An 18,791-nucleotide genomic window follows, 5' to 3' on the forward strand; every position below is an offset into this window, starting at 1 on the left:
TCCAATAAACACAATGCTGTCATTTTAAAATGTAAAGCACAACAGTAAAATCTTACATTTCTATAGTGCACCTTGCATACAGAAAGACTTCAAAAAGCCCTTACTAGATGATAGAAAATGGAGGCACTGAGCAGAAGGGAAATGGCTAGGCCAGGGGTCACAACCTTTATTGCCTGAACAGCCTTTTTAAAGAAATTTGCCTAAAATACAAACTGTCCGGAGCCACAAGACAAAAAAAAATACTTTAAAAGCTGGAGTAAAGGAATAAGCACAAATCGTTTATCAAGAATCAGATGTACATTACGTAGTTATCGGATGTTGTAAACAGACAACTGCCCAACTTTTTCTGGCACCTATAAGAATATAAAATGTAAACCCTGAAAAGTTCAATTATGTTGTATCTGACTCGAGGTCTTTTAATATAAAATTCAGCATTTCTTTTATCTTTTTAAATTCTTAAAATCGACTAGTAAAGGCTTCTTTTATTTTATGCATTGCATTGTTTAAAAAATCTTTTTAATTGATACATTTGTATTTTAAAAAAATTCTTTAAGCAGTGGAAAAATATGCCAAAGCAACATCCTCTATATTTTTTGCAAATAATTCCAATTTTCGCTTAAAACAGCATACTTCTTCCAAAAGTAAGACAGGTATGGTTCCCTGTCCTTGTAGCTTGCTGTTCAGGATATTTAAATGGTCAGTGATAACAACCATGAAATAAAACTTTTGTAACCAATCAAGATCTGTTAGGTCACCAGGTTCACATTCCTTTTTACGCAAAAACATCTTAACTTCTTCTATACATGCTGCAAATTGAGCTAAAACATTTCCTCTAGATAGCCAACATACTTTATGATGAATAAGATCGAGTATTGACAGTTGACTTCAGTTAAAAATTCACAGAATTGTCTGAGAACTGGCGATAAAGGTTGGGAGCTGCAAATGAGATGTTACAGAGCTGCATGTGGCTCCAGAGCCACTGGTTGCTGACCCCTGGGCTAGGCTGAAAAAAGATCTTTGGAAGGCTTTTGGAAACAAGGAGAGAAATTGCAAGGCTGAGAGATTTGGAAGGGAGCTCCAGAAGACAGGGGTGTAGCACAATCATTCCCCCTGCTTGATGGCTTCCTGTAGTATTTCTGACCACCCCCAGTGTTCCACCTTTACCAGTCAGGTTATTTATGGTTCATTTGTTGCTGGCTAGCCATCCCTATACAGAAAACACTAGCAACGGTGCCAAGCCTATGTCACACAGCCTGGATGCAATTTACTGTTGCCACCAGGCCAAGATCTGCCTGTTGCCACAAAAAGTTTCAGTATATCTCCATTCATGCTTGATATGCCCTATTAAAATAATTCTGTACATTGAACCCTCTGTTGCAATGTGGGAAAAATTATTTTTCACTATTCACTTTTTTGGGGGAAGAGGGTAGAAGATGGTAGTAGGGGATTCATTGTCATATTTACATATTGGCAAGGCTATATACAGGAATAACAAGTTCTTCCATGCAATGGGGAGCAGCAACAACTTATACTTAAACTGCACCTTTTAACATAATAATAATAATAACATAAAGGCGCTTCACAGGAATGTTATAAAGCAAGATTTGACACTGAGCCACATAAGGCAATATTAAGATAGTTAGCCAAAAGCTTGGTCAAAGAGGTGTGTTTTAAGGAGTGTCTTAAAGGAAGAAAGAGAGGTAGAGGTGGAGAAGTTTAGGGAGAGAATTCCAGAGCTTAGGCCCTAGGCAGCTAAAGGGGCGGCCACCAATGGTGAAGCAATTAACACTGGGGATGCTCAGAAGGACAGAATTAGAAGAGCACAGAACTCTTAGTGGGTTGTGGGGCTGGAGGAGATTACAGATATAGGGAAGGGTGGGATAATGGAGGGATTTGAAGACAAGGATGAGAATTTTTAAATCGTGGCATTGCTTAACCAGGAGCCAATGCAGGTCAACAAGCACAGGGGTGATGGCTGAATGCGACAGTGCGAGTAAAGACACAGGCAGAAGAGTTTGGGATGACCTCAAGTTTGCAGAAGGTTGAATGTGGGAGGTTGGCCAGCAGAGGGCATGGTAGGCTATTGCAGAAAATATGGAAGTATGGGGTTGAAGGTGATTTAGAGCTTTGGATCAGAAATTGGCTAGCTGAAAGAAGACAGAGGGTGGTGGTTGATGGCAAATGTTCATCCTGGAGTTTAGTTACTAGTGGTGTACCGCAAGGATCTGTTTTGGGGCCACTGCTGTTTGTCATTTTTATAAATGACCTGGAAGAGGGTGTAGAAGGGTGGGTTAGTAAATTTGCGGATGACACCAAGGTCGGTGGAGTTGTGGATAGTGCCGAAGTATGTTGTAGGGTACAGAGGGACATAGATAGGCTGCAGAGCTGGGCTAAGAGATGGCAAATGGAGTTTAATGCGGAAAAGTGTGAGGTGATTCACTTTGGAAGGAGTAACAGGAATGCAGAGTACTGGGCTAATGGGAAGATTCTTGGTAGTGTAGATGAACAGAGAGATCTTGGTGTCCAGGTGCATAAATCCCTGAAGGTTGCTACCCAGGTTAATAGGGCTGTTAAGAAGGCATATGGTGTGTTAGCTTTTATTAGTAGGGGGATCGAGTTTCGGAGCCACGAGGTCATGCTGCAGCTGTACAAAACTCTGGTGAGACCGCACCTGGAGTATTGCGTGCAGTTCTGGTCACCGCATTATAGGAAGGATGTGGAAGCTTTGGAAAGGGTGCAGAGGAGATTTACTAGGATGTTGCCTGGTATGGAGGGAAGGTCTTACGAGGAAAGGCTGAGGAACTTGAGGTTGTTTTCGTTGGAGAGAAGGAGGAGGAGAGGTGACTTAATAGAGACATATAAGATAATCAGAGGGTTAGATAGGGTGGATAGTGAGAGTCTTTTTCCTCGGATGAGGATGGCAAACACGAGGGGACATAGCTTTAAGTTGAGGGGTGATAGATATAGGACAGATGTCAGAGGTAGTTTCTTTACTCAGAGAGTAGTAGGGGCGTGGAACGCCCTGCCTGCAACAGTAGTAGACTCGTCAACTTTAAGGGCATTTAAGTGGTCATTGGATAGGCATATGGATGAAAATGGAATAGTGTAGGCAGATGGTTTCACAGGTCGACGCAACATCGAGGGCCGAAGGGCCTGTACTGCGCTGTAATGTTCTAATTCTAATGTTCTAAAAAAAAAAGTGCATTGGAATAGTTGTCTGGAGGTAATAAAGGCATGGATGAGGGTTCAGCAGTAGATGAGCAGAGGCAGGGACACAGTCAAGCAGTGTTACAGAGGTGGAAATAGGCAGTCTTAGTGATGGTGCAGATATATGGTAGGAAGCTCATCTTGGGGTCAAATATGACAGCAAGGTTGTGAGCAGCCTGATTCCAGGGAGAGGGATGGAGTCAGTAGCTAGGGAATGGAGTTTGTAGTGGGCGCTGAAGACAATGGTTTTGGTCTACCCACTGTTTAATTGGAGTAAATTTCTGCTCATCCAGGACTAGATGTTGGGCTGCTGTAGGCGTACTTTTGTCCCCAGATAAAGATACCAATATGAGACCAATTTGCCAACACATGTTTTCAACCCATCACAATTTGGTCATTTAACGTTAACATAGAAGTAAAACAATTAGACATAAGAGCCATCGAACTTGCTATGACTCTGCACCTTTGGCATTGTGACAAGCAAATGTCCTGTGGTTTGGGATCTCTTGGCAGAACTGCTGTCAGGTTTTATTTCTGCAGGAAGCACCAGCTGAAATACCTAAAATCAACACAGAAAGTAAGATGACAAAAATATAATATACCACACCGGTAAAATTATTACTGTTCATTTGTTGTCATTATTTCTATTCAAATAAATTACAAATTAAGTTGCCATATTTGACAAGGTATATATACTTGTTCCTGAACAAAGCAACTAAATGAGTATGGTGCAAATTTAAAGAGGCCAATACTCATTTAAAATAATGGTCTGAATTCTCTTGCTTTGGGGGAAAATAGAGTTCATTTTTGTCACAGGGACAAAGGACAAAATGATATAATTTTATACAAGAAGAATCTTAAAAATTGGTTTCCATGGTGAGACTGGGAATGTGAGTAAGACTATTTTATGGCTTTTCACCATGTGAATTTGCTCCGAAAAGAGCACTTGTTTCCTTGAAAAAAGGAGTTCTTCGGAGAACTGGAAGACTTGGACATTTCAGGCAGCAAACTCTGCTCGTCATCTAGAGAAGCAACTGGAATGGGTGGAAACAGTGGGTTTATATGTGGAGAATAGGAATATGGGAGGGATCTTACTATGACCTATTAGCAGTAAGATCCCTTCCACATTCCCATTCTCCACCACATATAAACCCACTGTTTCTCCAGATGACGAGCAGAGTTTACTGCCCGAAATATCCAGGCCTGCCAGTTCTTCTAAGAACTCCTTTGTCAAGGGAACAGCTGTGCTTTTCAGAGCAAATTCACATGGTGTTAAACTGTAAAATCATCTTATTCAACGTCAACAAGAATATTACACACTAAAAGGAAATGGTAGCATAGTCGTAATATTACTGGACACAGAGGAGTGAACTAATGCTCAGGAGACCAGAGTTCAAATCCCACCACAGTGGCCAGGGGAATTCAAATGCAATTAATTTTTTAAAAACACAAATAAAAAAATCATTTTTCTCAGTAATGAAGATCATGAAACGACCAGATTGTCATAAAAACCCATCTGGTTCACCAATGTTCTTATCCGGTCTGGCCAACAGGTGATTCCAGACCCACAGCAATGTTGTTAACTCTTAAGTGCCCTCTGAAATGACCTAGCAAGTCAAACAGTTACAAAGAAGCTGAAGGGAACCAAACAGATTATCCGGCATCGATCTATGCACCAGATATGACAAAGACACATCCTGCCCAGTCTATCCTGCAAAGTTCTCCTCACTAACATTTGTGGATTTGTGCTAAAATTGAGAGACTGTCCCACCGACTAGTCAAGCAACAGCCCCACATAGTCATACTCACAAAATCATACCTTACGCCAATATCCAAGACCCCTTCTTCACCATCCCAGGGTATGTCTTGTCCCACCAACAGGACAGACCCACCAGAGGTGACAGCACAGTGGTATACATTCAGGAGAGAGGGCCCCTAAGAGTCCTCAACATTGGCTCTGGACCTCATGAAGTCTCATCAGGTCAGACATGGGAAAGAAAACCTCCTGCTGATTAACAACTACTGCCCTCCCTTAACTAATGAATCAGTACTCCTCCACATTGAACACTACTTGGAAGAAGCACTGACGATAGCAAGAGTACAGAATGCACTGTGGGTGGGGACTTCAATGTCATTCACCATGAGTGGCTCGGTAGCACCACGACAGACTGAGCTGGTGGAGTCAGAACAGATCTCAAGGGAAATATGGGATGAACAATAAATACTGGTCTTGCCAGCGATGTTCATTCCATGAACAAATTTTAAAAAGTAAATATCCTCATTTCCCGGCGGAGAAGCAGGAGAAGGTAGCGACTCTTCGGTGGGTAAGTGAAGGCAACAGGAGCTGTGTTTTAAAAATTGTTTTAAAAGTTGTACTTACTGTTTTCCTTGTGTTCAAGTTACTTTTGGCGCGGGAGGAACCGGAAGCTGGACGGCAGCAAGGACTCCTGGGTAGGTATTTTCTTTAAAGGTGCGGAGCAGAGTTAACCCGAGAAACTACACATGTACTGTCTCCCACCCATCCTCCTCCTCTAACCTAATAATAAGACCCTTTTTACCCTCCTCCTCTAGCCAAAAAGGACTGAACAGGTAAGCTGTTTCACTGTTTTTGTTAATATCTATATTTGTACTTAATTAAGGGGTAATTGAGTAAAAGAAATGGCAGCCAGGGGAGTGCAGTGCTCCTCCTGCAGTATGTTCGAGGTGAGGGGAACCTCCGGTGACCCTGCCGACTTCACCTGCTGGAAGTGCATCCGTCTCCAGCTCCTATCAGACCGTGTTAGGGAACTGGAGCTGGAGCTGGATGAACTGAGGATCATTCGGGAAGCTGAGGGGGTGATAGATAGAAGCTACAGGGATGTCGTTACTCCACAAAACAAAGGCAGCTGGGTAACAGTTAGAGGTGGGAAGAGGTCAGTGCAGGGATCTCCTGTGGTCGTTCCCCTCAGCAACAAGTATACAGTTTTAGATACTGTTGGGGGGGACGGCCTATCGGGGGCAGGCTGCAGTGAACGGGCCTCTGGCACGGGGTCCTGCACTGTGGCTCAGAAGGGAAGGAGGGAGAATGGGAGAGCACTAGTCATCGGGGACTCGATGGTGAGGAGTACCGACAGGCGGTTCTGTGGGCGCAAGCGAGACGCACGGATGGTTTGTTGCCTACCTGGTGCCAGGGTCCGTGATGTTTGTGATCGCGTCTTCAGGATCCTTAAAGGGGAGGGGGAGCAGCCAGAGGTCGTGGTGCACATTGGCACCAACGACGTAGGAAGGAAGGGTGGCACAGATGTTAGAAGTGAGTTTAGGGAGTTAGGCTGGAAGCTGAAAGCTCGGACGGACAGAGTTGTTATCTCTGGTTTGTTGCCGGCGCCACGTGATAGTGAGGCTAGGAATAGGGAGAGAGCACAGCTGAACACGTGGCTGCAGGAATGGTGTAGAAGAGAGGGCTTCCAGTTCTTGGATAATTGGACTGCATTCTGGGGAAGATGGGACCTGTTCAAACAGGACGGGCTGCATCTGAACCAGAGGGGCACCAATATCCTGGGAGGGAGGTTTGCTAGTACTGTTCGGGAGGGTTTAAACTAGTTTGGGAGGGGGATGGGAACCGGACTTGTAGTCCAGGGACCAGTGGGTCCACTCAGAAAGACAAAGAGTGTAGTGAGGTATTGGGGAAGGTAGCACTGTCGCAGAGGACAGATGGGCACGGAGAAGGGTTAAAGTGCGTATACTTCAACGCAAGAAGCATCAGGAATAAGGTGAGTGAATTGAAGGCGTGGATGGGCACTTGGGACTACGATGTTGTGGCCATCACTGAAACGTGGATAGGTGAGGGGGAGGAATGGTTCTTGGAGGTACCTGGTTATAGATGTTTTCATAAGATTAGGAATGGTGGTAAAAGAGGTGGGGGGGTGGCATTGTTAGTTAGAAATAGTGTAACAACTGCTGAAAGAATTTTCGAGGAGGATCTGCCGACTGAGGCACTGTGGGTTGAGGTCAGGAACAGGAAAGGAGCAGTCACCTTGATGGGAGTTTTCTATCGGCCCCCCAATAGCAGCAGGGAGGTGGAAGAGCAGATTGGGAAACAGATTTTGGAAAGGAGCAGAAGTCACAGGGTAGTAATTATGGGGGATTTCAACTTCCCAAATATTGATTGGCAACTCTTTAGATCGAATAGTTTGGATGGGGTAGTGTTTGTGCAGTATGTCCAGGAAGCTTTTCTGACTCAGTATGTAGACTGCCCGACCAGAGGGGAGGCAATATTGGATTTGGTACTAGGTAATGAACCAGGGCAAGTGATAGAGCTGTTGGTGGGCGAGCACTTTGGAGATAGTGATCACAATTCTGTAGCATTCACTGTGGTAATGGAGAGGGATAGGTATGTGCAACAGGGCAAGGTTTACAATTGGGGGAAGGGTAGATATGATGCTGTCAGGCAGGAACTGAGGAGCATAAGTTGGGAGCATATGCTGGCAGGGAAGGGCACGGTCGAAATGTGGAACTTTTTCAAGGAGCAGATAGTAGGGGCCATTGATAAGCATGTCCCTGTCAGACAGGGAAGGGATGGTCATGTGAGGGAACCGTGGTTGACAAGAGAGGTTGAGAGTCTTGTTAGGAAGAAGAAGGATGCGTATATAAGGTTGAGGAAAAAGGGCACAGGCATAGCTCTGGAGGGATACAAGATGGCCAGGAAGGATCTGAAGAAAGGGATTAGGAGAGCTAAGAGAGGGCATGAAAAATGCTTGGCGGGTAGGATAAAAGAAAACCCCAAGGCCTTTTACGCGTATGTCAGAAATATGAGGATGACTAGGGGGACCGTAGGTCCGGTCAAGGACAATAGCGGGAGACTGTGTGTTGAGCCGGAAGAGATAAGTGAGGTTTTGAATGAGTACTTCTCTTCGGTATTTACGAATGAGAAGGGGTGTATTACTGAAGAGGACGGTGTGAAACAGACTGGTAAGCTCGAGGAAGTGCTCGTTAGGAGGGAAGATGTGTTGGGGTTTTTGAATAACTTGAAGATAGACAAGTCTCCCGGGCCTGACGGGGTATATCCAAGGATGTTATGGGAAGCAAGGGATGAAATTGCAGAGCCGCTGGCAATGATCTTTTCATCTTCTCTGTTGACGGGGGTGGTACCAGGTGATTGGAGGGTGGCAAATGTGGTGCCCCTGTTCAAGAAAGGGAATAGGAACAACCCTGGGAATTACAGGCCAGTTAGTCTTACTTCGGTGGTAGGCAAGTTGATGGAAAAGGTGCTGAGGGATAGGATTTCTGAGCATCTGGAAAGACACTGCTTGATTCGGGACAGTCAGCACGGTTTTGTGAGGGGTAGGTCTTGCCTCACAAGCCTGATTGAATTCTTTGAGCAGGTGACCAAGCAAGTGGATGAGGGTAAACCAGTGGATGTGGTGTACATGGATTTTAGTAAGGCATTTGATAAGGTCCCCCATGGTAGACTTATGGAGAAAGTCAGGAGGCATGGGATAGTGGGGAATGTGGCCAGTTGGATTAAGAATTGGCTAACTGATAGAAGGCAGAGAGTGGTCTTAGATGGTAAATACTCAGCCTGGAGCCCAGTTACCAGTGGCGTGCCACAGGGATCAGTTCTGGGTCCTCTCCTGTTTGTGATTTTTATTAACGACTTGGATGAGGAAGTCGAAGGGTGGGTCAGTAAATTTGCAGATGATACAAAGGTTGGTGGAGTTGTGGATACCGAGGAGGGCTATTGTCGTCTGCAAAGGGACTTGGATAGGTTGCAGTGCTGGGCTGAAAAGTGGCAGATGGAGTTTAACCCTGAAAAGTGTGAGGTCGTCCATTTTGGAAGGACAAACACGAATGCAAAATACTGGGTTAACGGTAGGGTTCTTGGGCATGTGGAGGAGCAGAGAGACCTTGGGGTCTATGTGCATAGATCGTTGAAAGTTGCAACTCAAGTGGATAGGGCTGTGAAGAGGGCATATGGGGTGTTAGCGTTCATTAGCAGAGGGATTGAATTTAAGAGCCGTGAGGTGATGATGCAGCTGTACAGGACCTTGGTAAGGCCTCATTTGGAGTACTGTGTGCAGTTCTGGTCGCCTCATTTTAGGAAGGATGTGGAAGCCTTGGAGAGGGTGCAGAGGAGATTTACCAGGATGTTGCCTGGAATGGAGAATAAGTCTTACGAGGAAAGGCTGAACATTCTAGGCCTCTTCTCATTAGAACGGAGAAGGATGAGGGGTGACATGATAGAGGTTTATAAGATGATCAGGGGAATAGATAGGGTAGACAGTCAGAAACTTTTTCCCCGGGTGGAGCAAAGCGTTACAAGGGGTCATAAATTTAAAGTGAAGGGTGGGAGATATAAGGGGGATGTCAGGGGAAGGTTCTTTACCCAGAGAGTGGTCGGGGCATGGAATGCCTTGCCTGGGGAAGTTGTTGAGTCAGAAACTTTAGGGACTTTCAAACGGCTTTTAGATAGGTATATGGATAAAGGAGAATGATGGGGTATAGATTAAATTGTCCTTGACAGAGGACAAAGGATCGGCACAACATCGTGGGCCGAAGGGCCTGTTCTGTGCTGTATTTTTCTATGTTCTATGTTCTATCTGCCAGACTGAGCCTGTGGCAGGTCGTGAGAGAACCAAGATGAGGGAACAACCTATTTGACCTCATCCTCACCAATCTACCCATCGTAGATGCATCGGTCCTTGACGGTATTGGTAGGTGGTGCACTGCAGTTCTCGTGGAGATGAAGTCCCATCTTCACACTGAGGACACTGTCACGTACATCAGAAGTATGATGATACAATATTGACGGGCTAACTCTGACGAGTTATGATAAAACGAACTTGGTCTTTAAAAAATGAGCCTTTATTTTAAAAAGTGAACAATGGTCCAAAATAGCCACCGAAGAAAAAGTGGATTAGCTTTTTGTGTATCTAAACAGTTTGACAAAGACAAAAGGAGAAATCTTCAATGCCTAAAGGTGTTAATGAAACCAATCTTACACCTTTCCCAAAAACAATCCGGAATTGAATGTCTACTTCTAAAACAAAGGAGGTGTGAAGTAGCCACGTCCTGGGCCATTGTGCGATCAACATGGGACAGAAACCAGAGTGTCTCCTAACAGGAGGTGAGAGGTGGCACATTTTTACATTAAAACAAAGACAGCCAGAGTTAGAGACTGAGCCAGAAGGTGAAGCTACTTGTAACAGCTGGCATTCCAGCAAGATAGAAAGCACATGCCCTGCTAAAAAAAATGACATCTACATTATACAGCAGAGAGAGCTACAAGTGACCCACCATCTACAACAGCACCTTCAATCAAGAGAGGAAGCTACAATCTTCTCAGGCCTGCAGCTATCTAGAACTTGAGTCTCCCCCGCTAAAACCCACCTACCTCTTATCCTTCTCTATCTCTTTATCTGTTTCTTCTTGTGTGTGCGTGTATGCAAGCGAGTGAGTTAGTGAATGAGGTTATGAAATTTCGGGATAAGGCATATTGAACAATAAACAATTGACTTTCTGTTTTTTTAAATCTATAAGAAACCCTATCACTGTCTGTTTATTTGAAAAATAAAACACCGACGGGCTAAAACTCTTAATACAAATACACTTGCTGCGGTCAGATTGGTAGTTTCCTACTTTTCAACTCCCTATGTCACACCACATGGCCGTAACAATACCCTCCATCGTGCTGTGCGGCATTACTATCGCGTTAAATGGGATAGATTCAGAACAGTACTAGCAGCTCAAAACTGGGCATCCATGAGGTGCTGTGGGCATCAGCACCAGCAGAAGTGTATTCCAATTTGTAAACTCATGGCCCGACATATCCCTCACTCTAACATTACCAAAAAGCCAGGGGATCAACCCTAGTTCAATGAGAAGTGTAGGAGAGCATGCCAGGAATGCTTCAAAATGAGGTCCCAATCTGGTGAAGTTACAACATAAGACTACTTACATGCTAAACAGCAGAAGCAGCATGCTATAGGCAGAGCCAAGAGATCCTACAATTAGCAAGTTAGATCAAAGCTCTGTAGTCCTGCCACAACCAGTCGTGAATGGTGGTGGATAATTAAACAATTAACAGGAGGAGGAAGAGGCTCCACAAACATCCCATCCTCAGTGACGGGGGTGCCCAACACATCTGTGCAAAAGACAAGGCTGAAGCGTTTGCAACCATCTTCAGCCAGAAATGTCGAGTGGCTGATCCATCCCGGCCTCATCTTGAGGTCTCCAGCATCACAGATGCCAGTCTTCAGCCAATTCAATTCATTCCATGGGAGATCAAGAAGCCTCTGAGTACGCTGGATACAGCAAAGGCAATGGGCCCAGACAACATCCCCAACTGTAGTGAAGACGTGCTCCAGAACTAACTGTGCCCCGAGCTAAGCTGTTCCAGTACAGCTTCAACAATGGCATCTGCCTGACAATGTGGAAAATTGCCCAGGTATGTCCTGTTCACAAAAACAGGACAAATCTAAACTGGCCAATTACCGTTCCATCAGTCTACCCTTAATTATCAGCAAAGTGATAGAAGGAATGGTACACAGTGCTATCAAGAGGCACTTACTCACCACTAACCTGGTCACCAATGCTCATTTTAGGTTTGTCAGGACCACTTGACTCCAGACCATATTACAGCCTTGGTCCAAACATAGACAAAAGAACTGAACTCCAGAAATGAGGCGAGAGTGACTGCCCTTGACATGCAGGCAGCATTTGACTGAGTGTGGCACCAAGGCGCCCTAGTAAAATTGAACAATAGGTCAGAGATTGGGAATTCTGCAGCAAGTAACTCACCTCCTGACACCCCAACGCCTGTCCACCATCTACAATGCACAAGTCAGATGGATGACTGCAGCTCCACACCATCCTGACTTGAACTATATTACCTCTCCTTAACTATCAACGGGTCAAAGTCCTGGACCTCTCTCCCTAACCTAAACCATGTGAACTGTATCAGTTCAAGGCGGCAGCAAGCACCGCCTTCTCAAGAGCAATTAAGGATGGGCAATAAATGCTGGCCTTGCCAACAACACTCTCATGCCATGAATGAATTTAAAAAAATTCGGAACAAAGCACCCCTTAAACATTCCCTCCATCCACCTCTCTGCACAGTGACAGCAGTCTGTACTATTTACAAGACACACAACAGAAACTTAAGAGTCATATAGCCATAAAATTATTTATGGTACAGAAGGAGGCCATTCAGCCCGTTGAGTCCATGCTGGCTCTCCATGGAGCTATCCAGTCAGTCACAGACCCCCGCTTGATCCCTGTAGTCCTGAAAATCTATTTCCCTCAAGTGGTCATCCGATTTCCTCTTGAAGTCATTGATCGTCTCCACTTCCACCCCCCCTTGTAAGCAGCGAGTTCCAGGTCATTATCACCCACTGCATAAAAAAGTGCTTCCTCATATTCCCCCTGCATCTCTTGCCTAAAATCTTCAATCTGTGTCCACTAGTCCTGGCACCATTAGTTAATGGGAACAGTCTTTCCTTGTCTAACTTATCTAAGCCTGTCATAATCTTTATACTTCTATTAAATCTCCCCTCCATCTGCTTTGTTCTAAGGAGAACAAACACCACCTTTTCCAACCTAACTTTGTAACTAAAATCCTCCATCCCTGGAACCATTCTTGTAAATTTCCTCTGTACCCTCTCAACGACCCTCACATCCTTCCTGAAGTATAGTGACCAGACTCCAGTTGGAGCCTAACCAGAGTTTTATAAAGGTTCAGCGTAACTTTCCTACTTTGTACTCAATGCCTCTATTTCTGAAGCCCAAGATCCCATATGCTTTATTAACCATACTCTCACTATGTTCTGCCACCTTCAAAGTACGATGCATATGCACCCCCAGGCCCCTCAGTTCCTGCCCACTTTAAGTATATATTGCCTCACCCTATTCCTTCTGCCAAAATGCATCACCTCATACTTGCCTGTATTAAATTCCATCTGCCACTTGTTTGCCCACTCTGTTAGCCCATCTATGTCCTGTTCATATCATCCTCACTGTTTGCCACACCTCCAAGTTTGGTGTAATGGGAAAACTTTGAGATTCTACACTGTGTTACAAGATCCAAGCCATTTATACATAGCAAAAAAAAAAGCAGTCCCAACACTGACCCTTGGGGAACACCACTGTCTACCATCCTCCACTTTGAAAAACAACCATTTACTACGACTTACTGTTTTGTCTTTAAGTCTTTCTCTTATCCAGTCGGACACTGACCCTCTTATTACATGAGCCTCAATTTTGTTAACCAGCCTTTTGTGTGGTACCTTATCAAAGGCCTTCTTAAAATCCATGTAAACATCATCCACCGCATTCCCTTCATCGACCTTCTCTGTTGCTTCATCAAAAAATGCAATTAGATTAGTGAAACAATCTGCCTTTTACAAATCTGAGCTCGCCATCCCCAATTAACTTGAATCTCTCTAAGTGTCTGTTGAACTTTTCCCTGATTATTGTTTCTAAAACCTTACCCACCACTGATGTTAAACTAACTGGCCTGTAGTTGCTAGGACTGTCCTTACACCCTTTCTTGAATAAGGGTGTCACATTTGCCATTTTCTAAACCTCTGGCACCTCCCCCATATCCAGGGAAGATTGTAAGATTATGGAAAGCCTTTATGCTATCTCCATCCACAATTGCTTTAGCAATTTGGGATGCAAGCCATCTGGACCAGGTGACTTACCTACCGGAAGCATAGTCTTGTCCATTGCCTCTACTCTCTTCGCTTCTGGTGATATTTTGTCAGACTCCATTTCCTTAGTGAACACTGATACAAAGTACTTAATAAGGATATTAGCCTTGCACTGCACCCCAAACATATATTAACCTCTTTGTCCCTAATAAGCCCCACTCCACCTCTTAGTACTCATTTACATGCCAGTGAAAGATTTTTGGGTTCCCTTTTATGTTAACTGCCATTCAATTCTCATATTCTCTTTGCCAGTCTTATTTTCCTCTTCACCTCCCCTCTGAACTTATTGTATATGGCCTGGTTCTCACTTGAAGAGTTCACCTGATATGCATCATACACCCTCTTTTTTTGTTCCATCATAATCGCTATCGCTCTCGTCATCCAAGCAGCCCTGTTTTTGGTTTCATTACCTTTGCCCTCTTTGGAATATACCTAGTCTGTAGCGTCTCTTCCTGAAAAATAACCCATTGTTCCGATACGGCTCTTTCTGCCAGTCTGTGGTTCCATTCTACCGTGGCTAGATCCCTTTTCATCGCGTTGAAATTAGCCCTCTTCCAATCTAGACATTCTACCTTATTTTGTTCCTTGCTTTTCTGCATTACTAGCCTAATCTTATGATACGATGATCACATTTACCCAACTGCTCCCTGACAGTAACTTGGTCCACTTGGCCCACCTCATTTCCTAGCACCAGATCCAGCAATGCCTCTATTCTCGTTGGGCTGAGAACATACTGATTAAGGAAGTTCTCCTGAACACATTTCAGAAATTCCTCCTCCTCCTTATACTTTATTCTAAAATTACCCCAATTGATATTTGGGTAATTAAAGTTTCCCAATATCACCACTCTATAGTTCTTGCACATCTCTATGATTTCCCTGTAGATTTGCTCTTCTATCTCTCTCTCACGATTTGGAGGCCTATCGAAAACCTCTAGTAACGTGAGCATACACTTTTTGTTCCTCAACTCTAACCAAATATACTTTGTCCTTGCCCTTTCAAGGACATCCTCCCTTTCCAATACTGCAATGTCTTCCCTAATCGGTACTGCCAACATGCCTCCCTTTTTTCCTTCTCTATCTTTTCTGAACACTTTACATCTTTCTATATTAAGCGTGCAATCCTTGCCATTTTTAATCCACGTTTCCATTATTGCCACTATATCACACACCTAAACTCCTATTTGCGCTTGCAGCTCACCAACCTTATTCAGCACACTTTGCGCATTTACACACATGCATTGTAATCCTGTCTTTGCATTCCACGTTGTCCTTCTCAGTCCACTTCCATCTAATATAGAACTCTAGTACTTGTAACACTCTCACTCCACCCAATACCTTACTATTTCTTACTCTAGTGCTGTCTCTCCCAATTCTCTGTGCACCTTGGTGTTCCTCTCTTATATTATCTCCTGGTTCCTACACCCCCGCCAAGTTAGTTTAAACCCTCCCCAATAGCACTAAGCAAATTGTCCCACAAGGAAATTTGTTCCAGTTCTGTACAGGTGCAACCCGTCCGGCCTGGACAGGTCCCACCTTCTCCAGAAATGGCCCCAGTGTCCCAGGAATCTAAAGCCCTCCCTATTGCACCATCTTTCCATCCACGCATTCATCTGATCTATCCTCCTGTTTCTATACTTACTTGCAAGTGGTACTGGGAGTAATTTGGATGATTACTAATTTTGAGGTCCTGCTTGCTAATTTCTTACCTAGCTCCATAAACTTTCTGCAGGATGACATCCCTCTTCTTACCTACGTCACTGGTACCAATGTGGACCACGACTGCTGGCTGTTCACCTGCCCCTCTCAATGTGCTCTGCAGCCAGTGACATCCTTGACCCTGGCACCAGGGAGGCAACACACATCCTGGATTCACATCTGCAGCCACAGAAATGCATGTCTATTCCCCTATCGAATCTCCTACCACTATCGCTCTTCCAGTCTTCCTTGTGCCCCCTTGTGCAGTTAAGCCACCGTGGTGCCATGGCCTTGGCTCCAGCTGCACTTCCAAGATGGTCCATCACTTTCCTCAGTATTCAGAGCTGAATACCTCAGGGGTCTGGCAGTCACCCATTCCCTCTCTCCCTGCATACTCTCAAGCTACAGGGTGACCACATCTATAAATGTACTATCCATGAAGCTCTCATCCTCACGGCTGTACCGCAGTCACGCCAGATGTTGCTCATGTTCTGAAACCTGGAGCTGAAGCTGCTGTAACTGATGACACTTCCTGCACACATGGTTATCCAGGAAATGGGAGTTCCCATGTAGCACAGGATATGCGCTCCAGAGGTTGGAGCAGGCTGCCATACCTATAACTGCTAAATAAATCTTGCTACAACTAATAAACCCTGCAGCTACCAATACTAATAAACCTTAGCACTAGTAATAATAACCCTACCAATACTGATAAACCTTGCTTAAAAAAAAAGATAAGACTCACCAGCTATTCACTTGTTACTTGTTAATATTTTTAACATTTTTAAAGTCCCTGTTGTTTAGACTCAGTCCCTAAACAGCAATATTCATCAGTCAATCAACTCACAATTTTCCTGTGATGTCATGATTTGATTTATTTTTCCCCCTTTTTTTGAAACTCTGGTCTGCCCCCGGATGCCACTGCCACTGTCTCTTCTGACTGCCTCCAGGTAAGTGGAAGACCCTGAGCCTGGGTCTCGCTTTATTTTCTCCAATTTGTTGTCTTGGTCAACCCAAGCCTAAGTTTTCCAGGCTTAGGCAAGTAGAACGTGTCCCACATCAAGCAAATCAAAATTCTACCAATGTAGATTTCTCAGTAGTTTGGTATGGACAGTATAAAGCATGGTGATTGCTTTCCATACATGTCAGAATTCCAGCTAAACAAAACAAAATACTGGCATTAGAAAAGAGCCCACTGTACCTTCTGCTCCAACAGCATAAATTCCAGAGACCTGTGGGAAGAGCTGTGTGTGTGTTTAAGCAAGCAAGTATATATTTCAGCCCTACTGATTACATAACAGTGCAAAGCAGGGCAATGTAATCAGTGCTACCCACTCGTACCAGTCTAAAAGTAGGTAGCAAAGTCTAATCAATGTATTTTTAAAGGCAAAATTGGACAAATGCCTTGAACAGAAACACTTTTTCAGATAAATTTGTTCTAAAACAGCAAAGTGGATCAGATGGACCAATGGTCTCGCTGAGTCTCAAGATTTCAATGTTTTTATGTTTCAAGTGGTATGTGTAGTATAACTGCAGCATTAATTCTACATTGTCTATACTTTTATCAGAAACTGACCTTTCCTTTAACCATCACACAAACATACGTTGGCTGAACATCAATATCGAGTAGAGACGTGTCCAAATGCCTGTGGAATTAATTTTTAGAAATAGATCAGCATTTGCACGAATATTGAATGCAACATGTTTGAATTGTTGTGTGGCATTCTTCAATTACATCTGTGGCCCAATAATCTAACCGTGCTGTCAATGCTATTTTGTGACACATTAACCTTGTCTATCACCAGTAACCTGTCTCTTGATGCAGAAATAAACAAGCGCATGGGAAAGGCGTCCGCTGCTACATCCAGACTGGCCAAGAGGGTGTGGAAAAATGGCACACTGACATGGAACACAAAAGTCCGAGTGTATCAAGCCTGTGTCCTCAGTACCTGGCTCTATGGCAGCGAGGCCTGGACAACGTATGTCAGCCAAGAGCAACGTCTCAACTCATTCCATCCTCATTGCCTACGGAGAATCCTTGGCATCAGGTGGCAGGACCGTATCTCCAACACAGAAGTCCTCGAGGTGGCCAACATCCCCAGCATATACACCCTACTGAGCCAGCGGTGCTTGAGATGGCTTGGCCATGTGAGCTGCATGGAAGATGGCAGGATCCCCAAGGACGCATTGTACAGCGAGCTCGTCACTGGTATCAGACCCACCGGCCGTCCATGTCTCCGCTTTAAAGATGTCTGCAAACGCGACATGAAGTCCTGTAACATTGACCACAAGTCGTGGGAGTCAGTTGCTAGTGATTGCCAGAGCTGGCGGACAGCCATAAAGGCGGGGCTAAAGAGTGGCGAGTCGAAGAGACTTAGCAGTTGGCAGGAGAAAAGACAGAAGTGCAAGGAGAGAGCCAACTGTGTAACAGCCCCGACAACCAATTTTATATGCAGCACCTGTGGAAGAGTCTGTCGCTCTGGAATTGGCCTTTATAGCCACTCCAGGCGCTGCTTCACAAACCACTGACCACTTCCAGGCGCTTACCCATTGTCTCTCGAGACAAGGACGCCAAAGAAAAAAAAGAAAAATAGAAAAACCTTGTCTTACTTATAATTTGCAGAACATTTTCCGAATATACTGAATAAAAAATGAGCTGAGCTAAGCTGAGTACATTACTATCAATATATGTAAGCCCTGAATTTGCATTGATGTGCTTTTAATTGTGATGCTTTTCTTGTGCATGTAACAAGTAAAATGGTGAAAATGTGAAACTGAAAATTACCCCCAATTAATCAATAACTTACTTAAGGCATCTGAGCATGATTGTTTGACTAATGCTACAGATATACCTGTGGAAACCTACAATAACCCGAAAATATGGCTGTTAAAAGGCAGTGGCAGAATAGTGCCTGTGGTGCAGTTAGGTTGTAGCTCATGTTTTTAGCACATGGAACAACTCAGTGATGGCTTTCTTTGCCCCCCATTCGATTGTAGTTAGATATATCGCTACCATTAAATTCTGGTGTGATTATAGTGAGTAGGCACCAGTGCAGCCTCACTAGTATGGCATTCCTCGGTTTCCCCTCCTCTTCTTCCTCCAAAAAACAAAAATAGGGAAATTAACAGTGGGAGAGCCATTCCGCTCTGTCTGAAAATATGGGAGGAGGAGGAATGGCAGCCCTGCAGTAAAAGACAAAAA

The 18,791-nt window shown here is 44.3% G+C and overlaps 1 protein-coding gene across 4 annotated transcripts in view; it reads right to left on the reverse strand.

Moving 5' to 3' along the window:
- The window catches only part of dnaaf11 (dynein axonemal assembly factor 11), a 124,768-nt gene that overhangs the window by 21,231 nt on the left and 84,746 nt on the right, over positions 1 to 18,791 (reverse strand). For 3 of the 4 annotated variants that reach the window (XM_068031755.1, XM_068031753.1, XM_068031754.1), the window contains 2 exons: positions 17,166 to 17,235; positions 3,671 to 3,766 (listed from right to left, as the gene is read on the reverse strand). In XM_068031755.1, the coding sequence (XP_067887856.1) occupies positions 3,671 to 3,766; positions 17,166 to 17,235 (166 nt within the window). Of the gene's footprint in view, positions 1 to 3,670; positions 3,767 to 16,449; positions 16,747 to 17,165; positions 17,236 to 18,791 lie in introns of those variants that run through there. The other variant, XM_068031756.1, reaches the window with a different exon arrangement.

Source organism: Heterodontus francisci, chromosome 5, assembly GCF_036365525.1.
Source record: "Heterodontus francisci isolate sHetFra1 chromosome 5, sHetFra1.hap1, whole genome shotgun sequence".
Lineage (NCBI taxonomy): Eukaryota > Metazoa > Chordata > Chondrichthyes > Heterodontiformes > Heterodontidae > Heterodontus > Heterodontus francisci.